This window comes from Erithacus rubecula, assembly GCF_903797595.1.
Source record: "Erithacus rubecula genome assembly, chromosome: 3".
In the NCBI taxonomy this organism is placed as follows: domain Eukaryota; kingdom Metazoa; phylum Chordata; class Aves; order Passeriformes; family Muscicapidae; genus Erithacus; species Erithacus rubecula.
This window is the reverse complement of record NC_136689.1, coordinates 37,152,788-37,177,851: the sequence shown is the minus strand read 5'-3', so window position 1 is coordinate 37,177,851 and position 25,064 is coordinate 37,152,788. Positions and strand designations below refer to the sequence as shown.

At 46.1% G+C, this 25,064-nt stretch overlaps 1 protein-coding gene across 3 annotated transcripts; it reads right to left on the bottom strand.

Annotated features, from left to right (window-relative positions):
• Nucleotides 1-387: 387 nt before the first annotated feature.
• On the bottom strand, nucleotides 388-24,313 carry NR1D2 (nuclear receptor subfamily 1 group D member 2). Of its 3 annotated transcripts, none has more exons than XM_079301302.1 (8): nucleotides 23,995-24,313; nucleotides 20,387-20,647; nucleotides 18,364-18,452; nucleotides 17,295-17,439; nucleotides 15,118-15,734; nucleotides 11,718-11,903; nucleotides 7,800-8,010; nucleotides 388-3,423 (listed from the first exon to the last, which is right to left on the bottom strand). In XM_079301302.1, the coding sequence occupies exons 1-8, from the start codon at nucleotides 24,008-24,010 to the stop codon at nucleotides 3,227-3,229; spliced, it is 1,722 nt and encodes a 573-aa protein (XP_079157428.1). In that variant the 5' UTR covers nucleotides 24,011-24,313; the 3' UTR covers nucleotides 388-3,226. The 3 variants fall into 3 exon arrangements, with proteins under 3 accessions (XP_079157428.1, XP_079157429.1, XP_079157427.1); XM_079301303.1 differs by lacking the exon at nucleotides 23,995-24,313 and adding an exon at nucleotides 22,908-23,257; XM_079301301.1 differs by lacking the exon at nucleotides 23,995-24,313 and having other exon boundaries at nucleotides 20,387-20,831.
• Between the last annotated feature and the right edge of the window lie 751 nt (nucleotides 24,314-25,064).

Here is a 25,064-nt window from a genome sequence, read left to right as displayed (position 1 = left end):
TGGGTTTTTTTCAGTTTTATTCTTTGATGGTTTATCCTTTTCTCAAAGTTATATTCTCCATATTAATGAAGTGTTTAAAATAACAATGTTAATGACCTTCCCCCCCCCCCCCCAAAAAAAAAAAAAGCCCTGTAACTGTAGCAAATGAAGTGCACCAGACAACCCCTGGGAAGAAAATCCCTGGTTCAAACACCTGGGAAGAGAGAGCAGTAGCAGGGACAGGGAGGTGCTGGCTCTCCCTGCTGCTGTGCCCCAGCTCAGCCCCGTGACCTCTCAGCAGCTGATGTTCTCATCCAGAAGAGAATCTCTTCTGCTTTGTTCATCCCAGCGTGCTGTCCTCCCCACCAGATTTTGTACAGAGAAATACAAAGAACACAGACACACAAGTTTAGCTTGCTGACATAATGCCCATATTTAATCTTTTAAAACAAGAACAAAATCAAGAATAAAATCAAGAATAAAAATTTCATTTAAGTTCATACAGTACATTAATCTTTCAGCAATGACCCAATCTACAGTACTCAAATGCCTGGCATGAAGTCTATTATCTCAGCATTTAACAAGTGTATAACCAGTGACACAGTAAAAGAAGAGCTCACAATACACAGCTAACACAATGAGTTTAGATTTTCTTCTAAGAGTCCAGCTAGGGTTTGTAATACATGGGTCACTTTTGAACCATACTTTAATCAGCTTTTTGTTCAGTCAATCTGTTTGGGGCTTTTTTTTTTTTTTTTTTGTTATGTGAGTTTTTCCATTATGTACAGGAAGATAATTTCAAATGAAATTGCACAAGTTAGAGTATCTATCTATAGGCATACATGGTGAATCTAACTAAAAAAATTTAATAAGCAGTAATTACTCAGTCCTGGTTATACATTCCTAAAGGCTTAATAATACAGTTTTAAGAAAAAAAAAATAAAGAACAAAACACAACAAAATACAGCTGTAGGGTGGCAATCTCTGTAAGAAGCCTTCTTCCCTCCCGAAACAACCAAGGGCTAACTGTACTTTCCATGTCTGAAATGGGGTCTACAAAGAAATCATTTCAGCAACTAAATAATAAAAACCATGTGACTGTGTCCTCTCTAAAGTCTGAATGGCTCGATGCATAATTCAGTGAAGCTCTCAAACAAATAATACTGGCAGGATGCAGACTGTTAACAGAAATTAGGACAATATGCCCCGATAGCACATTTGGGTAGCAGAACTGTATTGCAGGAAGGGGCCATTACCCAGAGGTTACAGCAGCTTGAAGCAGGACAGCCCTGCCTGCAGCAGCTGCAGCAAAGGGCTCTGCTGCTCCCTAGCCAAGGCTGAATTTTCCCCACTTCTCACCAAGCACTGCCCTGTCTGCTCTCAGCCCCTTCCTGCTGTCTGAGGCAGAATCCCAAAGGCCAGGGGAGCGTGGCAGGATGCAAGCTCTCCCTCTTCCCATCCCAGATCCTGATGCTCTGCTTCTGCTGCAGCTCCACCACGGGCAGGAGGCTCCTCTCACCCCACCGTGGTGCAGGCAGGAGCTCTGCAGGCTGGAGGTTTCCTGAGTCCTGGCCCTGACTACCAGGAGCAGATTTCCTCCCAAGAGCAGCTTTAGCAAGCACCAGAGACCCAGAGGGCTGCCTCTAAGGCAAGGTAACTGAACCAGGGTGATGGAGCACCTTCTTCCCACATTAGCAAAACATAAATGTAACTAATTAACACAACTGCTTTGACTTCTTTTCATCTCTCTTTTCTGGTGCCAGGTCCTGCTACAAATGGAAAAAACCCCACAGAGAGTTGCTTTTCCTAGATGGAAAAGCAGCAGAATCTTAGGCCTTGTGAATCTGCTTTGTAATTTGCTACTGGCATAAACAACAAGAAAAAGTCCCATTTGTTTGGTTGGTTTTTGTGGTGTTTTTTTAAGGAAAAAATAAAAAAAACCCCAGACCATCTAATGCACCTTCTCTGCACATCACACACGCTCACATGCACACGCAGCAATGGAGAGCTCCAGAAGAACAGGCATGGGAACCACAAAGCCCAAATGGTGAAAAGATGTGGGGAATCTCACATTTCTGTTTTCAATTCTCATTTAGCAATGAAGCAGCGAAATGATGCACTGCAAGAAATAAACAGCCACAGAACACACATACATCCAAATGCAACCATGGATACATTTTTCCCATTTTTTTCTTTTTCTGATAAACTTTTCTATTCATCTGATAGTTTCTTTCTGGCTGTGCTGAAGTTTTTGAAGAGCATCTGGTGCTTATTTAGCCTACATCAGAACACAAGAACCTCAGTGGCAATGGACAATCCATCTCACTAGTGCCACAACCAACCATAGATGCTTGAGATTCTCTACAAAACCCTTCTGGAAGTTGAATCTGACTCTGCCTCTTTAGTGCCACTCTTGGTTGTTGTTTTTTTTTTTTTAAATTAACAAACACAGCATATTAATGCAAATTTGATGTTTTCTAAAAAATGCTCAGATAATTAGTTCAGCAATATGCAAAGTGCATCTATTTGGTTCTTTCCATAGATCACCTTCTGTTTTAAGTTTAAATTCCTTCACAGTTTAAAATATTGTGAAGAAATTATATGTATACTTTATGTATAGAACTATTTATATACATACACATATATACACACAACTCTGTACTTTATATAGCCATAAACACTCACTACTTAACTATTTATATTATATACACATGGCATGAACACACGCTCAGTGAAGAGTTGGTGCAGGCTGAAACCATTCCATTGGGTTTAATGGAACAACAACAGTGAAACCATGAGTGAGTTATCAAGAGACACGGACACACATCTATTAGATAAGTGAAAGACCAATTAAATCAGCTCTTCCATTTTCCTATTAGCACAGGATTGTTCCCACCCCATTCCATGCTCCATAAGCACATACACAGCTATTTTGCATTCAGCTTACATGAGAGGGCAGTGGTGGTTCTGTTTCCTAAATGAGAGTCCATATTACTGGGGCTCACGGCAGCCTCTTCTGCAGGAGTGCAGCACAGCTGGGCACAGCTGGGCACATCTGGATGTCCCGGAGGATCCCGCCGCCAGCTGAGAGCACCTGCCAAAGCTTTATTGCATGGTTATGGGACAGCTATCAACTGCTCACACTCTGTGAGCTCTCTCCAACAAGTGGTACAACTGTATAAATACACATTTTAGCACAAAACAGTTTAACACGAGGCAAGTCCAAGTACAAAGGAGACCTAAAGGCCTATGGGTGAACTTTAAAGGCCAGCAGTTCTTCAGAGTGCATGTTGTTCAAGGAACGCAAGTCGGGTAATTTCAAAAGAAGTTTTGTGAAAATAGAGGCTTCATTTGGGTGATTTTTCATAATTAAGGTCCTTAATGCACGGATTAGTGTTTCCTGAAGTGCCTCCACAGAGTTGACATTTTCTATTCCGGAGCGATCTAAACAAAAGGGCAAGGTGAGAGGGAGAGAGAGAAATTAAAAACAGGAGGGTAGGGGGGGAAAAGAAATTGACTGAACAGATGTAGCCAGCAACATAAAACCAGGGCAGTAAGAATCCCTTACTAAATTAACAAGTACAAGAAAAATCAGATACTTACGCCAGAAGTTTTAAATCACACACCAAAAGTCTTTCAAAGGTTATATAGCATTAACTTTTCAAAGTACTAAGTTCATGCCAATCTGGCAGCATTTAATCACTATTTCTGTGATCCCTAACCCATGTTTTCAGAGAAGGACAGATTGAAGCAAATGTTTAAATATGTTGCTGAATCACAACTTTCAACACAAGGAAGACAGGGTGCATGAAAGTAAAAATTTCAAACATTTCTTAAGGCTAGATATAGAATCCTAAGCTTCAACTTCAAAGTTTGAGGAGGAAATCCCACTCAGGACAAGCCACAATTGTTATCTGCACAATGGGATTCTCAGGGGCAAAGGAGTACAAGCATTCCTATGCTGGGCACTATTTCTGAGCATGTTCTGAAGCACTTACAAAATGAAACACGATGCACCCAAAAATTCCCAGCTGAGGAAAAGAATGTCAACACCAAGACAAATATTATGTTCTCACATACTGCACTCCCACCATGCCTGAAGCTTTTTTTTTTTCAAAGGAGCTGTATTTAAGAACACACCTGGTATCACTAGATGGAACCTAAGCAAGCAGCTTGAAAGGATGAATTTTTAAGTAAAACATCTCACCTCATAACCATGCACAGTAGCTGTTTTTTCCCAAGCTGTAGCTTCTTTTCTTAAACACTATGCAAATTCAGCAGGGCACATACATAGCCGAGTGACTGGCACAAACAGAAATGTGCTTTGATGTGTACACGTACTTAAGCACTTTGCAGAACTGGGACATGGAATGACAACAGCTTTCTGGAGTAACACTGAGTCAGATCCTACAGCCAGAGTGGGAATCCCTTCCTTATGCTGTCAGTGTCAATCCAATCAGATTGCTCAGGTGAACAGTCTAGGAAGTCCTCCTGGACTACTCAGTGCAGTTCCCTACTGCTACAGGAAAAATTATTACATAATCCACTTAAGTATGCATCTTGAAGCAGTTACATATGCTTTGTTCCTTTAGGAAGATTGTTCCAGAGTCTTCTACAATTAGGAGCTCTGATTACTATTACACTATTTTTGTTAGCACACATTGGACTCTTCTGTGAAAACTGTCCATTAGGTTTGACAGCTGCTGCTGTCCAAGAGAACATGAGTGAGGAAACATCTCTCTACCTTTATTTATTAAAGGATCTCTCCTATTTACCCCCCCGCTCTGCAAAAGCTCTGCTCTATTCTGAGCAGGTACAATGACATTTGCAGAACACGCCCAGCAGAGTTTCACAAGAGCTCTGTACAGTGAGAATATGCCTTGCCTCTCAAGGTGGAAGAATGCAGCCCAGCCTTTTCTGGCAGCCTCGTGTGAGTTACTGTAACCTCCTCGCTTCAATTACTCCAAGTCTTTTGCCCTCTCAGTCTACTTTCAGTTGCTCCCAGTGGCCAGCAGAAGATTTTGTTAGTATTATGCCAGTAAGGGAGAGTAATAGAGGGTGTGTACTTTATATTCTTCTACCACAAAGCAAGACCCTTAGTTAAGGGATTATCTGGTCTCTAGACCTGCACAAACCACATTCTTTCAGCTTTGCTTCCGCCTTGCTTTCTCCTCCTTCAGTGGCCATGATCCACCTTGCTACCTCTCCTCCATCTTCAACACATCCAGCTAACTGATGCCAGAGGTGAAGCATTCTTTTAATTCTGGAACAATAACCAGATAATTCTGGAACAATAACCAGATAATTCCTCAGCCCCACCCAAGTGTGATCCTGCTTTTTATTTGTCATATGACATGGGAAGGAGAGGATGCACAGAGTTATACACAATTCTTGCTACTACCCCTGCTTCTTCAGCACATTCTAAATACTCCTCCTGTGAGTGGTTATGCATCCAATGTTAAGTGAAGATGTTTCTGACAAGCATTCTCCCATCTAGCAGTATTTAGAGACTTAATTTCCATTCGTGGGTTTTGGGTTTTTCTTAATTTTAATCAGCTAAAAGTCTTTAAAAGGATCTTGAATTAGTGCAGCATGGTATTTTACACGTTGGACCCCTAATCAGTATTCAACAGTCACACTTCTTTCTGCTTTTGGAATTGACATAAATCTTGACTATTATCTTCCTTTCAGTCTTCTCTTGAATAACTTTCATTCAGAGATGAAGAAGTCATAATGGCCTTTTTCTTCCAACTTCAGCACTTCTTACATTTATGTCATTTTTCCCTTTGCCTGCATCTCCACGTCGTTGTCTCTGATCCTGTTCTTCAATTCTTCATCTCCACTGAAGCATCACCTCCCCTCATAGGAAATTACTTTTTTGGTTACAGTACTCCTCCAAGAGTGGTATGCAGGGATCTGTCTTTCAAGATGTGTTTAATCAACACATGCCCACAATCCTTCAGTTCTACAGGCACCTTCTCCTCCTGGCAATCCCTTGCACAGTGAGCATCTTCCCCAGGAATTCTGCTGAGGCCACTTCTGTTCTTTGGTACCTGCCTGAGCGTGAAGCCTGCTTGTTTACTCACTTGTGCAAACAACTGCAGCATTTCAATCCAGTCTCATATAACAGAGTAAAGTTGCTTTGAAAATTTTTGAACTCACAGTGGCCATCAGGGTTAGCTTTGTGTTTTGAATACAGCCCCAATATTGACTAATAAAGCTGTACTTTATAAAATCTTCTAAAACTTTGTGAAGACATCCAGGAAGGCTGTGATCAGCCTGCAGATCAGATCACGAGGTAGTTAAGATAGGCAGCAATAATATCCAAAGTATGATCTGAAAAATCCTCAGCAACTGCAAGAAGCCTGAGTACCAAATACCTTCATTTTCTGTCCTGTCGCATGGCTGACACTACATGCTGTACAGGCCACATGCCATCCCTAAGCTGATCCCTGCTGGGAGCTGGCAATCAGCACAGTGCTTTAAAGGCTGGGGAGATGGCACTGTGCTAGAAGCACATTTAACAGAACAGATACAGCCACTTAGACTGAAAACAGGTGGCACAGAGAATGAGATATTCTAGGACCCAGGAGCTGAGCAAGCAAGAAGAATGGCTGTAAGCCTAGTTAGAGGGCACAAGAAGGGGAGAGACCTGGTTGTCAGTCCTTATTTTAAAGACTGCCTCCAGTTCTTGCCAAGAATTTCCAGAGAAAAGCAACTAAGACCTCAGGTTTCCCCCTGCTACCTGATAATTTTCATTAACAGATGCCGTGCTTCCTTCAGATTATAATGCCAAGCTTCCTTCACACTGCCATTTGCTCTGGCTTTTGAAGCTTGCTAACTCTGTGCCACCCTCTGCTCATTATCACAGCTTACAAACCGAAAAGACAGCTGCCCCGTCCTGTGCTCTGACATTTCAGTTCAGCCATGCATAAAGCTATTAGACTGAACTGTCCTGCCTTGTTACAGAGGCCTTATGTGCCTACAGCACCGTGCCTGGGTGCCCCTCCTTGATGACACGTGGGTCTAAATTGCTCATGTGAAAGGGATGCACTTGCTGAAGGAGTTCAGTGCTCCCCAGCTGCTGGCTCACTGCCTAACTGGGTGCTGTGAACATTCCTGCTACCTACCTTTAGAGAGCTTCTTACCCAGCAAGCAGGGATTCTGCATCTTGCATTCCAGGCATTAAATGCAGAGCTAATGTGCCTAATTTGAGGCTTGAGATAATACTACAGAAGTAGGTGCTTAATCCTTCTTTGAATCTGAGCCAGGGTGCTTTGTCTATCCAGGGACTGAAACAAGATAGGAGGCCAGTGAAGATGGCAGTGGATTGGCAGCCTTGAGTGGTAAGAAGTCACGATGCAGATGATTGGGCTCTCTTGCTGACATAGGCAGAGATCAAACTGTTGGATTTGGACTTAAGTAAAATACGCAAGAGATTTAAACGACAATACTTGGAAGCGAAAATACCACCTCATCCAATGACTTGTGCTGTGCAAGTCAGGAGTAATTTCAGTGATGCTGTCCTGTAAAACTTAGAGGAGTTAGACAAATAGTATCTAAATGGCCATGGGGCAGCTATTTGTTTTTGCATTACACACAAAGCAGTAGGAAAATAGAAGCCCATTGTCACCTTTTTTTTAAAGACAGTATTAGAAAGACTAGGTATGTTAAAAAATAGGTTACAGGCTGCTACTACCTTAAAACCTACTCAACTGCACTTAAACATGAAATAACAGGGTATACACTTTACAGAAAACTTTTAACAGAGAATCACATTCAATTTTTGGCAAAGGTGGAAGTTAACTTTCTCTCCTTACCAGCAGATACCAGGACAACCGCTGTAAACAAACTCATTTCCTCATCGCTAAGTTGCAGGGCATTTAGTTTCTCACTAAATTCAAACATTGAGTTGAGCAGGTCACCAGCTCCCATTGAATGCAAGTCATCCACACTGTACTTCTTGCCACTCAGGAAGGTGACAGTACGTTCCTTTGCATCAAACAAAGATGCAAATCGTACCATTAAAACCTGGTGAAAGAAAAAGGAAGAAAACAAGAACAACAAAACCAGATAAATCTAGGTGCATTTCTAGGAAAGCCAAAGAAAAAATTAAACTTTCTAACATCATTCAAAGTTTCTTTTAACCATTTTAAAAGCATTCTATACAGAATCTGTCAGCATGCTACTGAGCTGCAAAACACAGTGCAAGCTGTGGCCCCATAACCTGAGAGAAAAAAAACAAATGACAAAATTAGGGAGTGGATGCAGGGGAGGGGCTACAGCATATGAAAGGCAGGAAAATTAAAATTTAAGCCTCAGACAGCCTGAGCCACACAGATCATGTAATTTATAAATATGCGAGTAGGACAACTTGCTTGAGCCACACAACAGCCAAAGGCATACAGAGCATTCAAAGAAATACAGAGCATTAAAAGAAATGCTTTCCTGGCCACACTCATGAGGAGCAAAATGAAGGTACTGAACCAGATTCTCACTTGGGGTAAAGTGGAGCAGCTCTATGGAAACAATGCTGATTTACACCACCTGATGATCGGGCCCCCTAGGCATTCTTTGGAAAAGTACCATGCCACATCACTGTACCCACAGGAATGTTAACAAGCTCTGCTAGAAAGAAGCCACATGTAGAGCTTTTAAAAGGCTGGGGAAGCACAGCTTGAGATGGCACCTGGTCTGCAGCAGCTGGGAATACCCCTTTGGTACAAGCACCTGGGCTGGAGCAGTTGAGGTGTGCTAAACTTACCCCTTTGGGCTGAAATTTCTCTTGTGGGTTCTCAGTTGTACTGTGAAATGCTTCCCTCTGGAATGGCTTGTAAAGTTTCATTTGCTCATGTTCAACAACCCTACTTACATTTTCAAGGTTTAAGTTGCACAGAGCAGCCTTCTTATTTGAAGAAAACTAACTAACTGGAATTGGTTAAAACTTCAGGCTTGCTGTCATCTCTTGGTGTAACAGATATCTCTTCTCATTTACCCTATTAACTGCATTAATCCAAATGTTTACTACAGGTGAGAGGAGGACCAGGTTTGCAAAGACTAGTGCCTTTGACAAGCTTAAAGGAATGAGTGCTCAAAACAAATGAAAATGATTGAGAATTCAAACACTGTTCATGCACATTACATGACTTGCTCCAAAATTTTATGAGCCAAACAACATGCAACAACCTTGATGCATACAAGAGCATTATGTACTATTCACTTGTGTCATCTAAGCTACCTGTCCTTTGATGACATTAACTACAGAGTGCAGAAGCCCAGATGCAGAAGCCATCAGAATACAACAAAAACAGGCAAAGGGCAGGCAGACAAAGCTGAACTTGTGCATTAGCACAGACCCACCAGGTATCCAGCAACCTTTCAGTTCAAAATGGCATTCTCCCTATAGAACTGGGCTTTAAAAACATCTTTAAATAACAAGCAACCAGGATTAGTGCTGGTATTCAAAAGTGAAGCCCATGAAGTTCTGCTGACTGATTCCTTGGCAAAGACCTCACCTATTTCAAGGCCACCATTCTAAATAAGGAAGAACATTTTGCACTATGGCATAGCACAGGATTGATTCATCCCATTTCACTTCAAACCAGGCTCATACCTGCACACACTGAGGACACATCTGATCAATCCTATCACCTGACCAGAGCAGGTCACATAAAAACCTCCACTCTTGGAGCTTGCTTGATCACTTCCCTACCAGCTGCAGTCAAATCTGAGTCATTACTGAAAGGGATCCAAGGGCTTTGTTAGCTCTACCATCAACTACATTTGGAGGGGAGGTGGAGCAGGGCCCACTCAAAAGCAGTCGAGCTCCTTATTTTAGGCTCAGTGCTGTTTCTGAGCTGGCTCTCCTAAGAAGCCATGCAAATGCCACCACGATACACTGAGCTCCCCAGCACTCCCAGTTCTAGGAGACCTTTTCAGGTTGTGTGTGTGTGAATATATATAGCTGTGCAGCTCCTGCACCAACGCTGTCCCCATGTGTCCTCTTACCCTCAGAGGAACAGGCACTGCTCAAACACGAGCTGCTAAGCAGCACAGTGCCAAGACAGCCACACCAGACTTGGAGGCAGCACTTTCACTCAGGTTCTTCCATCAACATGCAGACATCCTGGTTCAGTTACCCAGAAGACAGAAATGACCTTGGATGCACCAGGCTTTCAAGATGCTTTTGCCTCTATTGCAACGGTTTCATTAATCCTGTTGTGGATTTTTTTTCCACTGTTTGGCAGCTCTACTTTTTTTTTCCCCCCTGTTGCTAAGATGCCACATAGGCTTTTAACCACAAGTTGTAGCTCACTAACAGGAATACTAAATGTTTCTTATAAATAAGTGAATAGTGACAAGCATGCAACTATACATAATTATTAATTCCCCTGGATATAGAAACCTCTGTATCAGCAGTGCTTGTAACTGGCAAAAATGCATATGAGTGAGGCCTGAGAAAAGCTTCAGGTGAAGCAAGGCCAAGACAAAACGTTGTTTGACATTATAGGGACAGTTCAAACCAAATTTTTCACTCTCCTTTTCCTTTGCAGAGGAAGGAACAAATATTTTTGTGTAAGGTTAAAGTAATGAAGAAGTAAAAATACAGCCCCTTCACTGCAGGAGTTGTAGATGAATATTAAAAGGTCAAGATAAGTACAACAGAAAAGAAATACAAGACAGCAAAATGAAGGAAACAAGAAAACTAATAGACTCCAGGCAAGAAGTCTTCCTGTATAACTTGTACCTTCCAACCCAACAATTCTCCATTTTAGAGCTGGGCTGTATAAATGCAGACAGAAGACCCAACACATCACAGGAGAAATGTCATAATCTCAGGTAAACATAAAATCCAGCATCTCTCTTTGAAAGAATAAATCATGTAAACAAGAGCAAAGGCATCACCAATGCTACACTTCCCAGCAAAGCACAGTAACATCAAATACTTGAGACTCCAGCTCCTCTGACTCTCTCTATTCGAATTTCACACTTGAATATTCATTAAATGCATACGGTTTCCAGTAGACACAAGGGTCTGGAAGGGCAACTAAAACATGATGTAAAGGTCATCTAGTGAAGGTCACTAATTATAAAACAGCACCAAGCTCAGTGGTATCATTTCCAAATTAATACCACTAATTCACATGTACGTCATGACCACAAGTGGATGCAATTAACCACGAGGACCTAGTGGGATTAGTCTAGAGTAAGTCAGGCTGCAGCTGGCACACAGTACTGCAGCAGTACAGATAGTTACCATTGTTACTGCATTGGACATGGAAGCTTCAGACACTCCCAAGTTGCCACCAAAGTGGTGACTGGTCAGGATTGGATACTCTGGCTTTTGCAGGAAGCAGAGTGGCACAAGGAAGGACATGCAGAGCAGTAAACACATTCCTTGACAAAACTTTTAAGTTGGCAGACAGCTTTCTAATCTAACCCTTCAGATGCAGTACAGTTCCCCAGAGTAAGCAAAGGTAGCTAGAAACCCCTAATTATGCATTTATTAATGCCCAGGGAAGGGTAGAAGGCCTGAGCAGTTTTGAGCTCATTGAAAGAGGGACAGGTCACCAAGGTCTGACCTGTCACAAGTCCCTTGGACACCAGCACTCAGACAGAAACGCTCAGAGCATCCATGAACAAGCTGGCTTCACCTGATATATCCCAGTTCCATTTGGTTCTGTTCTTACAGGGTCAGATTGATTGTCAGGTTTGCAATACACACACAGTGGTCTCACCTCAAAGGTCCCAGCCTTCAGAAGATTGACCTGGTCATGCTGGGAGAGATCTCGGAAACCTGGGATGCGCTTGGCGAACTCCACCACTTCCTTCACTGCAGGAGTAAAACTCAGGGAAAACTCTTCCCAGATTTCATGGCCAGACTTGTTTGGGTCCACATGGGGAGTCTTACTCATTGGGCAGACCTGATGTTTGCAAAACATAGACAGAGAATAACTTTTAAAGGTGCAATTCCAAATGCTGACAAATACTTAAAAGAAACACATTTACTATTCAACAAAACTTTGCAATAATGATACAGGAAAAAAAAAAAAAAAACAAACAGTATTCCACAATCAATTCCCAAGGAAACTGGATTTCTTCCTCTTGCTTTAAAACGAGCAAGAAAAAAAATCCATGGGATTGTTAGCAATCTGTTTATAAACTTGCTAACTTTGGAACCTACAACACTGTGTACTGCAAAAGACCTGGCAGAACCAAGGTTATGCTATTCTTCCCTGACCTCAACTGATCTGGTCTGACATGTGAATTTCTCTTGACTTGTATTATCCCTGTAATTCCACAGTAAACTGCAATTTCACAATCAATCAGTTGCAATCTCACAGTCACTATGACATTCATTCTCCCATCTTTCTTGTTTTGCAGGCAACTGAAGTGCTTCAGTCAAGGCGACAAAGATGTCAACACCAGAGCAAGAAAGCAAGCCTTGGTTTCCTGACTCACAGGTTTACACCCTCATTACAAGGATAACCCTCTTCTGCAAGTTTGCTTTTAATTGTATCACTGAAGGAGGAACACCAGGGAACTGGTATTCCAGTATTTCTCAGTCACAAGATGACAAAGTGCTCTTTTCTTTTATACAAACATACAGCAATTTTTGTAGGAAAGTCTGAATCCATTACATCGAGATCAGATGTATCAGACAGGGCTGACTGCCAATAAATTCCCTCTGCAAGAGCCAACCAGAAGCTCTGCGATATTTTCAGTTCTAGCTTCTAAAATTCACATCTTTTAATGAAGCTTAAACCTTTTAACATTCATTTTACCTGCCATCATCAAGGACAAAATTTCCTTTTAAGTACTCCTCACAAGTATACTAAATGGTGTATGTAATCCTACATAATGTCAGCAAAACAAAGAGAAAACAGTGAAATAGATTAGCAATTCCTCAGAGCTGTGCTGTTTTTGCAGGGCATCTTAAATATGGTAATTGCCTAGCAATTCTTTGCGTGGGAGGTCCTAAGATTACAAGACTATAATATTTTGGCAAAAGGAAAGGTCTAGTCACACAACCAGAAGGGCAGCAGATGCCAACCACTGCTCTGCCTGTGGTATTGCAATGGTTCACATAGGTATTGTTATAAATACAGCACTGAAAATACTCAATCTCTGGTTCAGTACCCTGCTCTGCAATGGACACAAAAATCACCTTATATTCTCATTGTACAACAGCATACCCTTACCCAAAGGCACTCAGTTCCAAGGGCAAACTAACACCTCCCCACCCAGTGCATTGTGTCTGTGGTCTCTTGATTAACCTCTGCCCAAGAATCAGAGTATCTCAAATCAGAAGAGCCCCATAAGGATTGAGTCCAACTCTGTGCTCCTTGCAGAACTACCTAAAACTAAACCATATTCCTAAGAGTGCCATCCAGGCACTCCCTGAACTCTTGACAGTTCCTATGGAACTTCCTATGGAAGCAGCTGTCAGCTTGTACAGTCACCAGTTCTCTTCAGAGGAACCTTTTCAGGAATGACCTGTTCTGCTTTTCTGGTTGCAGGGGTATTGAGTAAAAACGACCAAACCCCTGAACATCTGCCTCCATACTGGTTCAGAGCCTAATTACTTGCCCTTATTGCTGCTGACTCACTTTGGTGAGATCCTGAACTCTGAGTTCTTGGCCAAAACCTTTATCCATATCAGGGAAGTGGGGCGGGGAGGGGGAGGTGCAGTGCTCTGCTGGATTTGGTTTTGTCTCCTCATCACTGACTAACTCCTGCCTGCAGCTACCATGCACAGGTCAAACTGACTGGCTGGGGCCCTGCAAGGCAGCACCACTCCCTGCCCGCCCATACTGACAGGTTTAACCTCTGCTTCTCAGGAGCGCCAAGAATGCTGCTGCAGTGACACCACATACTTTCCCTGCAAAGAAGAAAGGCTGGGAATTATTATTTGCCACGATGCAGTGCCTGGAGTCTGCAATTAAGGTCAGACCCTGCTAGGGACGGCATGGTCTACATATGCAGTAGACAAAGAAGAGTTAAAAAAACAGCAACAAAAAAGTCCCCATGGAAAAGCAGCATCAAAATAAACACCTTCACTGTAGAGACCTTTGGGGGTCTTCAAGAACCTGTGAAGATCTTCACAAAACAGGAGGAGGAAAAACACGGCAGCTGAAGTACCTCAGAAAGGTCAGGGGCCCGCGCTGCGCACCAGGAGCGCGGGATGAGAACGAGGATGTTATGTTCTCTCATCCCAGGCGGCTCCAGTGATACAGAGAAGGACAATCTATTTTAAGGGGCTTACAGAACTGCTTGCCTGAATGGCAGAGAAACAGCAGGTGCAAGGCAAATGAGAGGGACCTGTTAAGCGAAGGCAAAAAAACAACTCCAACCAAAACAAACCAACAACCATATGCAAAAAAACCAGGAAGCATCCTTGTTAGGAATTCAGTGAGAAAATACTCCAGCAAAGTCATCTGAGGTATCCAGAAGCGTGTCCAGAGCCTCACTTGCGTAAGTACTACAGAAAAGACCCTGAACTTCTCCCTAATGGTTCAGCTGTGCATCTTTCTCCCGCCTCTGTTCAGATCTGAAGATGTTCTACCGTGAAAAGGATGCATAGCCTGTGGCCCTCATTAAAACAAAACAAATCAAAAAATCCCCATCACCAAAAAAAGCAGCCTGCTTACCCTGCAATAGAGATTTAAGAACCCATAGTAAGGCATGCAGACTGGCTTAAAATCCTAGGCCTGGGGTTTTACCCCAAAAATTTGCTCTGAATACCCTTAAAGAAAATACAGTACATCTGACAGTATAGATTATTTGAAAGTGAAGTCTTCAAAAAGATTGAGTAAAAAGGGGAATTTACAAACTCCTATTTTCATTTTGAAGTCAAGACATATGAAAAACCCATGACTTTTTTTTCAACTCTTTGACACTATTTTACTTTCAGTTAGCTAAAAACTAAGCCAAGAAACCCCATCGCTCGTACGATTTCAAATCCTTCACACTTTGAGCCAATTTTGTCCTTCATCACAATTTGCACTATCAAACTTGTGTCCCCCTTTAAAGTTTCAGCAGTTGTGCCAACAGCCTGCAGCTTCACCAACTACTGAGGCACAGCTGGATCACACCCACCAACAAGTAAGTCAAACCAAACAACTGATGTCAACATACCAGATGCATTCTTCCTCCAGTGCTGCAAGAGTAAGTGGTGTTCTTGTTTGGAGAAAAGCCAACCTCTGGGATCCTCTCACACATTCTCTGAGTGTACCCACTGGTGAAGTTCATGCAGGGGCTGTTTGTGAAGCACACAGCGTGCCCACTGGGGTAGTGCATGGTGCTTCTCCCCTTGTACTGTCCACCAAGGTGCTGCTCCCTTTCAGGGTACTGGGGGCCACCAAGGCCACCAACACAGTGCTCTCCACTCAAGATGTACTGCTCGGTGCTCTTTGACACCCTCTCCCCACTCTGGGGCTGCATCATCTCTGCTGGGTTTTGGGACTGTTCTTGGTTGTACAGGAAAGTGTCTTTGTGGGCCCTAGTGACCATGCCAATCACCTCCTCCTTGGCCATGTCAGCACTAGGAGGGGGAGAAGGGCTCTTGATGGTTTCTCGCTCTTGTTTGGGCTTGGAGGAAAGATCTTCTTGAGGTGCTTGGTCTTGATGTTCTGTTAATGCTTCGTTGGGCAAGTGGCCACTGAACTGGCTGTTCATCATGGTTTTCATGGCACTCTGCATTTCAATCAACATCCGCTGCTTTTCACGTTTGGGAATGCGGCCAAATCGAACAGCTACCGAGGAGGAGAAATGGACAGTGGAGGAAAAGGGGGGGGAAAAAAAAGAAAAAAAAGTCAGTCCTGAAAGTGTTAGCATGCACACACAGAATACACACCCCAACAAAAAATCCTGCCTCTTAAAGGAAGATTTTAATCGCTCTCACCAATATTACAGCAAAATCAAAGAGCATAGGCATAGGACTGGCATGAATACAAATGTATGCTGTTGTTTGCACACAGGGAGAAGGCAGCTCTAAGGCACAGCCTGCAATGCCTTTTCCCCTTTTGCCTCAAACCTGGCTATGCAGTACACACAGTGGTGTTAACTGATGAAGTGTCAGGCTTTAAGATTGGATCTATTAAATCAGCACAACTTCATCAGCTGACAATTAGCTGAATGTAAACACAGTTTATATCATCTTTGCATGAAAGTCCTACAAGACAGGTCCTCACGGACCAATTACATAACTTACCAAAACAAGAGATTCAATGCTGAACAAAGCTTACCTTGGGAAAACTTTCTTGGTAACTTTGCCTTGACAAGGACACTTTCTGCTGGCAAGGGGATGGGCATCATTGTGGCTGCAGCACTTTTGACCCTGTCCTAGGGAATCTACAACTGCCTCTCCCACCCTGTCCAACCACAGCTGCACAAGGGCTTATAACCAGTTTCGACTGATGTAATTATGCTCGTGCAGTAGTCCATCATTAATGTAACCAAGTCTCTTTCATTAAAGCAGGTGCAACCTTGTGCACAAACAAGCGCCTAGGGGATGAAATAACTCCCATGCACGACAAGAACTCGGAACAATTATTTAAAATAAGTTCTAACACTCCACCCACTAAATTATTAACAGCCCGAGATTCCTAGTTCTTGTGAAATAAACACCCAGAGAAAATTAAAAAGTGAAACAGAAGGAAGAGTTCTGGTTGTGGCAGTAAGCTGTAGCAGACAAATGAACTACACCTTCAGCATTATTTATTAAAATCTCACAAGGAGTGGGCAGCCAGCAAGGTGGTCAGAGACACTAACCAACATCACTATTTCCTCCTTGCCTTCCCTCTCCAAGAAAAGAAAGAAGGGGAAAAAAAAAGGAGCAAGACACACGCTCGTCCTATGCACCCAAAGCTAACTCTTTAGGCTCTATGGTGACTACTCTAAAGCTATCAGGTTAGGCGTAATTCCCTTTCATTGAAAAAGCAATAGTAACAAGAGAAAACAGAAAAAACAAAGAAAAAAAAAAAAAGAAAAATATGAGTCTTTTTCAGGTTCAGGTAGGATACAGCTGTAAGTCTTAACATTAAACCAAAATTGAAACACTTGTTATAACCATCCCCCTAGCAGGCCACTGCAGCACATCCCACTGCATCAGCTCCACAGGCAGGACAGCTCTGCAGCTGCCCAGGACACTCATGGAGCAAGAAGGGAAGCTGAACTAAATGCTCTCAGAGTGGGAACCTCTCCTTGACAATAGGGCTTGGCTGCATTATCTGCCATTAAGACCCTCAGCAATTGTTTTTGAGGTGGGCAGCAAGTTGCCTCTCAGAGGATCCCTGCTCAGTACAGGAACGTACCATCTCTTGACATCCCAACAGACAGGCATTTTTTGAAACGACACTGCTGGCATCTGTTCCTATTCATTCTCATTATAGAGCAGTTGTTATTCTTCAAGCACTTCTTATACTGGATGTTTTGCTGAATGCTTCTTCTGAAAAATCCCTGTAAACAAGCAAAAAAAACCCCACAACTATCATTACAGCACATGTCAAATCCTTCTACCAAGGCTCATCTCTCTGTGAGCAGAGACAGCAAACCTCACTGCATCACATCAGCTGCTTCAGAGCCATCAGCCCCAGGAGATTTTAAAGAACTTAGCAATCCTCAGACTTACTTCCCCTTTGTGTGTGATCTGTATGTAATGTGAACTAGTTATGATTTCTAACTACAGAAGATGCCCAGTTGTTCCCTGCATAGTCAGCATGCAAGACCAAAGTATCTCCAATATTACCTCTATTACTGTACTAACAGCTCCAAAGAACTCAAACACCTATGACATCAAGTGCAAAGATGGGAGTCAAAATAACATCTTTTGACTTCAATCTCTGCAGTTTGGCAACAAAACTGTCCTGCTGCACCACATGAACTTCAAAGGTGATTTTTTTTACATAACGCTTTATGCTAATAAGCTCCTTCACAGGATGTAACATTTGCAATGTTACAGATTAAGAAAACAACTATCTAGTTCTGGCTTTCCCTGTGATAAAGAACTGCTCTTCCAAAGCTGTTTTGTTCCGTGTCCCAACCTAGGTGACAAGTCACACCCACTATCTCTTAATGCAATTAACATGCACATGTCTTCGTGACATGGTCCTTACCACCTCAGCTTCCAGTTTGTGCTCTCTGCTGTGCGCTCCAAGTCAGGCAGCATTGGACAAGGGGTGGGAACAGAAAGTACTGCAGAGTTTGGAAAATGCTGTGTATTGTTAAGTGGTTTGCCTGTTCCCTACAGCTTCTGAAATTTCTCATATTTAACAGAGAACTATACCAATTTTGTTTTTTTTTTTTTGCAGCATCACCCCTTTTCCCCTATGGGGAGAACTTGAGCATTTCACCAGCAGAAAGGTGAGCAGAAATATAGCTCACCTTGCAGCCCTCACAGGCATGAACACCATAATGAAATCCTGAAGCGACATCTCCACAGACTTTGCAAAGAAGAACCATGCCATTAAATTCTAGAATCAAACAAAAAAGTCAAGGATATAGAAACCAATGACAACTGCAGGAGCATGTTTCCAGCTTTTAAAACCTGGACTTAAATCGAAATATGTCAGATCAGTTCAACACATGAAAAAATACAGAACAGACAACATGAATGTACAAATGCCCTGAACAGTTCAGAAGGTACCAGTGCAAGGGTGGGGGAAAAAAGAGGACAAACACGAAGCACTCAAACGAACAGGGAGAAAGCACATATTCACTGGGCTTTCAAACAGAGTAGCATTGCACTCAGCAGCAGAAAAAGAAAGTCTGCTTATATTTAAGCACTTTTAAAAGGACCATTCAGTTAACTAGGCCACCAAAGTTCAGGCTCAATCTGTTTTTTTCCATCAGGACAAGAAAGCCTATGAAAGACTTTCCCCAACAGAGAATAAACACTTTGTCTTATTAAACCAGAAATACTAAAGGACACTATAACATATTCAACATCAGCCATACACTGTACCTATCTGGTAACAACTTAGGACTACATATGTAGTATGCCGTACCTACATATGTAGAGACCACTCATTTGAGTGTGTATCCAGAATTGCTTGCACACTTCAACTTGAAAATACCTTCTCAATCCCATAAAAATGCTCATGGGTTTGGGTTTTTAAAGTTTTTCCCCTATCTATTTTATTTCAGCTTGTCAATAAAAATTTTTGCAAGTCCTAAGTGCTGGTCTAACATTGGTTTCACTGAAGCCAATAGGAATTTTACCAGTGAGTTCAGTAACCACAAAGTTACCTTAGAGACAGCTGGAAATACTCCCACAGAAACATATTCTACCAGAAAAGTAACTTATTTGACATTTGGGTTTAATTTATAAAGAGGAACTAAAACATTTTTTTAAGGTTTTCAAAAAGAAAAAGAACCAAACCACAACTTTTTCCCTTTTTTTCAACATTTAGCACTGAGCTAAAGAAGTTACCTATCTGAACAATTTACAACAGGTTTCATTTCAGGAACCTCTGTCCTGATATCAAGAACACAGTTACTAGAGAATTTTTAAGTAAAGGTTCTTACTAAGAGCTTAGGGTAGGAACACAAAAAAAAAACCCAACAACAAACCAACAAAAAAGCCCACCCTATTTGAGGTAGAACTATTAGACACTTATTCTATGCTTAGCTTCATAACAAACCAAAATGATAAAATAATTTTGCCAATAAAAGAATTGAGCCTCCAAAAGACTAAATTCCAGTTGTTTGCTGAATCACTCATTCCAGAACTTATTTTGAACCTGCCCTTCCAAAACTGTTCAAATATACTTCTCCACCACTGATCTTTTCTGATTACCAAAATAAGTGTGAAGTAAATACGTGGAGATACATTGTTATATGTATTTTAAAAGGTGATCCATTAGTTCCAGTTTACAAGTATTTTACTTTCCACATCCACATAATTATGACTTGAAATCAAAAAGATAACTGTTCCATCCACAGCTATAAAAGTATTATGCTTGGGTAATTAATTTATTTTGTTCCTCACAGCTGGGGGGGAGGGAAGGTGAAGGGGCAGGGCACAGAGTATGAAAGAACAGAGAAACTAGATTTCCAAGCCAGTTCCATAAATACTCTTGAAGGCAACTTCTGATTGTAATACCTTTACTTCTTCACTTCTTTTTAACCAAGAGATCGATTTTACAAAGATCAGTTTTCACTAGTGAAGATTTGAAGTAAAGTCTGTATTTATGGACTGTTTGAAGTTGGCAGCAATGGGACCCCCATTGTATTAGCATTTGTATGGCAATACCATATGTATTCCCACACACACAATGCCAAAAGATACAAATGGAGGCTTTGCTATGCACCTACACCACAAGGCAAAGGGAGACCTGGTTGTAACACACAGGGTTGTGATACATAAGGGGAAAACGGTGTTTCCAGGAACTGGCACCAAACATACTTGTGACTCCATTATGGCCTTTTGTCAAACCAGCAACACTGGACTGGTTTGTTTTAACAGCCTCCTCCAGCCGATCGCTCTTGGGCGCCCCGTCAGAGCCTTCACTGCTCCGGCCATTGCATCCGCCGTCCGAGGAGGAGCTGTTGGGAGGAGATGGAACGGGCGAGGAGGACGACTGGAAACCGCTGTCTGAGCTCTCGCTGTGACATGAGGCTGGGCTAGATGCCGAGCTCGAAGAGCTGATGTAAGCTATCACACCCCCTAAGGCAAGAAAAAAAGGCAGCACGTAGTGACATAACCAGCAGACATGCACCGCTGCCATGTGAGCCACACCGTGACCCAGCACCACCAGATCAGCCATTATGTGCTCCTGGGAGCACTCCTCTCCCTCCCTCTCTCCCTCAAGCTTGTTTGTCTCATTCGTTTTCTCAGGCTGATCTCCCACTCTGCCCCATCCCGTTCTCCCATCTTATCAGCCTCCTCTGGCCCAGGCTGAGATGAAATGGCATAACCAAATGACGGAGCAACAAGCCATGGAGCTGGAAGGATGGGGCAGCAGGGACAGGGCATGGAGTGACCCAGAGAGGGCTTCCCTGGCTACCCTCTGAGCAGAGCTCATCTGGAGCCAGAGCAAAGACAGGATCTCAGAGCGCTGCGGAGCCAGAATGCAAACAAGCTAGGTTAGGGACAGAAATAGGGCAGAGAGAAAGGCTTCATGCAGGCTACGCGCCAGAGGCACAGAAAGGAAGGGCTGGGAGGTGCTCACGATGCAGAAGGGAAAGGGGCAAGGGAAGGAAATAGCACTGCAGTCTGGTTAGCCTACTGAACGCCATTTGTCCCACTGCAAGCCTTTGTAGCGTTTCTAGCAGCAGCTAAACTCCAATGCCAGGCTGCTATTTGCAAACAGCCTCTGTCCTGCCGGTCTTGCAATCTGACACACTTGAGAATCCCTCTGATGAAACAGCTTTTTGTCCTCAGGCACACCTAGGAGCAGTTCTGGCTTTTCACAGGATCCTTCCTCTTGCTCGTAAGCAAGAGAAATCGTTTGCACTTCATATGAGTTTGTCTCCAAGACTCAGCATTTCAAAAATCAATATAAAAACATTTGATATTTCACACAAGGTTTTCAAAAGCCATAGCCATGAAACTGTTTAAATAAATTACACTCAGTATGTTCTACATTTTATGCCTCTATTGCTCAGTGGACTCCCTTCACTGATGACTCAGGACATTGCAGCAAGGAACTCCACACACCAGTAAGAACTCAAAACTTTAAAAGGGCCATGCATAGCCTGCCTTTGGAGGAAAAAAATCACTGATGTCTGTAGAGTCCTTGATCAACTGAATTGGCACGGCAGGCAGAGGCTGTAGCATCTTACATCAGCCATACCCTCCTCACAGATAAAAGCAGTGGTCTTATACAATCCTGGAAACACCACTGCTTGCAGGGAGCAATTCTGCCTTACAAATTCTCAATACTTTTATAACGGTCCTCTTAGCATCTCTGCAGCAACAGAACTGGCCCACTTCCTCTTCAGCATTTCATGTTTTTCTACCAAGGAAACCCTTGGCAGAAGGGTTCCCTGAAGAGCACGCAGCCCAGGAGCAGAAGTCAGACCGAGGGGACATGTGACACGTGCAGGACACACGGACTGCTGCTCACGTTCCCAGACACCAATGTCCCTGCACCCTGCCACTGGGGCTGTACCCGCACTGATTTTTTTTTTTTTTTTTCCAGAAATCCTCCACACAGCACAACACGCATTCTGGATCAGGTTTTCGGAGAAAGGAGGATTGGCAAGGGTGGGGGGTCACGGGTTCAGCCGTGGCTTGAGAAACAAGGCATCACAAGCCACCCGTGCTGGGCTAAGACACCACCTGTTTGACAAAGCCTGTGCCATCCCCCAGCGCCGCACGCGCCTCTGCCAGGTGCCAGGTCAAAGCTCACTGTTCACCTGGCCCAGGGAGGCACCAGGCTTCTCAGCAGGCGCCATCCTTATCGGCAAGGGGCAGATCGGGACACGCCAGCACAGCCCCTGCAGCCAACTCCACGTTTCTCCACGCTGCCACTGCGCCCCATTATCTTTAAACCCTGCTCGTAAAAGAGATGCTCTTTTCCCTCAAGGGTAAGGCCAATGTCACAGAGGAAGAAGTATGGAAAGCGTGTGCCTGTGGGGGAGTTTCACCCCTCTTCTCCTTAGGGCTGGCGGAGCGCCAGGTAGCTGGGCTGCTCTGGCACCCTAGAGAGCTTGGCAGTCTCGCCAGCGCCACAGCCGCGATTCCTCCTATTTTTTTGTTATTTTAGAAGTTGCACTTCCCTGTGAACCCTGGTTTTGTTTGGTCAGCAGTCAGAAGCTGACTCTCTCACAGAGCATAGGGTGACATCTCGGAACAAAGAGCACAGACACGGAGCACGTACGGGCGCACACGGCTGCCGGCACGCCAGAAAGGGGGTACCGGGGCGCCCGGTGAAGGCAGCCCCGGTTCCGTGAACTGCCGGGGGTTTTCTCAGGGAACCCACCTGCCGGAGGGTGGTGACATGAGTCATCTGGGCTACGCGGAGCCGCGCCAGGGCCGCTGCGGCGGCGGCGCCCCGGTTGAGTGACACGGACCCTTCAGGCTCTGCCGGGCGGGATTCACTCTGGGGATGGGGCGGGGGGCACCGCAGCGAGCCGCTATTGCATTAACGCGGAGATCCGGGAAGCGGTACCGCCGCAGGGGCACGGAGCCGGCGGGGCGATCAAACCGGCCCCGGGACGCTGCGGCAGCGGGGGCTCCCGGCGGCACCCCCGATCTCCCCGGCTAATAAAGCGGGAAGGGATCGGGGAGCGGGGCCGCCGCGCCCGCAGCCGCCCTCCCGCCTCACCCCATTGCACCGCACCGGGGCTGCGGCTTTTCCCTGCCGCGGTCACGCGGCGCCGGGGCTGGAAGAGCCGGGCCCGCCCTGCGCTGCCCCCGGGCCGCCCCCTCCCCGTTACACAACACCGCCCCCGCGCTCCGCGCCGGGCCGCGTGCCGCCGCCGCCGCCGCACACGGCCGCACCGCGTGTCCCGCCGCGACCCCCGCGCGCTCCCCCGCACCGCGCCGCGCCGCCGGGCTCCCCCCACCCCCCGCGCTCCGCCGCGGCGGGGGCGGGGCCGCGGGAGCCGCGGGGGCGGGGCCGCCCGGCGCCGCAGCAGCAGCGGCGCGGCCCCACGTGTCCCCGGCGCGCCCCCGCCGCCGCCGCCGCCCCGAATGTAGGTCACCAAAACAGCGGCCGCCCGCCCGCCCGCGCGCCTCACGTGTCCGCGCCGCCCGCCGCCCCGCGCCGCCGCCCCGCCGCTATTATGCAATGCGCGCGTCACCGCCCCGCGCGGCCAATGAGCGGGCGCGCCGCGCGGAACGTAAACACAGCGCGCACATGGCTCGCCCGGCGGGTCCATGTGAGGCGGCGCGGGGCCGTCCCGGCCACCAGCGGGGCCGCGGCCGGGCAGCGCCGCCGCCCGCCGCGCTCCCCCCCGCCCCGCCGCGCCCCGGCCGCCCCCCGCCCGCGCCCCCGCGCCCGCCCGGCCCCGCGGGACCCCCCGTACGGCCGCCCCCCGCCTCCCGCCGCGGCCGACCCCGCTTACCCGCGCTGACTTCCATGGCGGCCTCCTCCCGCAGGGGCACGGGCGGCGCCGCGCTGGGTTCCGCCGGGGCCGGCTCGGCTCCGGTCGGCGCGGCGCGGCTCCGCTCGGTCCTTGTCTTCCCAGCTCCGTGTCCCCGCCGCAGCGCTACATGCAGCCGGCGGCAGGCAGGGAGGGAGGGAGGGAGGCGGCCGCGCTGTCTCCTGTCAGAGCAGCGGGTGCGCGTCCCCGCCGCGGCGCCCTCCCCTTTACAACAAAAGCGCTCTCGGGGAGCCGCGCAGAGCGAGTGCGGCACGGCCGCCCGCCCCGCCCCGCCCCCGGCCCGCCCCGCCGCGGCCGCCCCGCCCCGCCCCGGCCGCCCCCCTCACCCAGTGACACACTTTCCGCGCCGGCCGCCCCGCTCACGTGCGGCGGGAGCGTGCGGAGAGCGGGGCACTGCGGCGGCGGGGCCGCGCACCGGGCCGGGCCCCCGCCCCTCCCCTCGGGGCAGCCCCGCCGGGGGCACCGGCGCTGCCCACCGCGGCCGCGGGTGTCGGCTGCTCCGGCAGGAAATGCCACCGCCGTGACTGCCGCAGCTGACGGGCTCGCTCCTATCCCGACACGAGTATGTGACAGCTCCCAGTTCCAACTGTCAGCGCTCCGTGCCCTCTTGGCCGCGTGTGTTCTCGCTGCCGGGAAAGGGAATATCCGGGAGAGACCCCTCTCGGCAGCGCACACACACCGCTGCAGCCATGGTCTCTCCCTCTGCAGCCGTAGGGAGAGGCCATCACACGGTTGATCCCAATCTCCGTCCCTCCTGCTTTCTGCCAGGACCTGATTTTTGTCGCTCCCAGAGCGATTCCAGCCTCTAATACCTTATACCACACAGTGATATCTTTGAGCACAAACCTCCCGCAGCGGGGGAGGGATGCACCCCCAGAGAACCCAAAGCAGGGGTGTCCCCACCGGGGTCCCCAAACTCCCGCTCCCAGAAGGAAACCCATGAAAATGCACCATGACAAAAAAGGAACCAGAAACCTGGGGAAGTCTCTCCATTAAGCGAATACAGAGGCCAAAATGAAGCTCTGTCCCTC

What these genes read in the sequence shown, in the direction of transcription:
- NR1D2 (XM_079301301.1), bottom strand. Translation starts at nt 20,747, where the DNA reads ATGGCTGATCTGGTGGTGCTGGGTCACGGTGTGGCTCACATGGCAGCG. An exon ending in CTGGAGGAAGAATGCATCTG is followed by an intron (nt 11,904 to 15,117) that starts GTATGTTGACAT and finishes TGCAAACATCAG; the next exon opens with GTCTGCCCAATGAGTAAGAC. An exon ending in GGTTGTCCTGGTATCTGCTG is followed by an intron (nt 3,424 to 7,799) that starts GTAAGGAGAGAA and finishes CCTTTTGTTTAG; the next exon opens with ATCGCTCCGGAATAGAAAAT.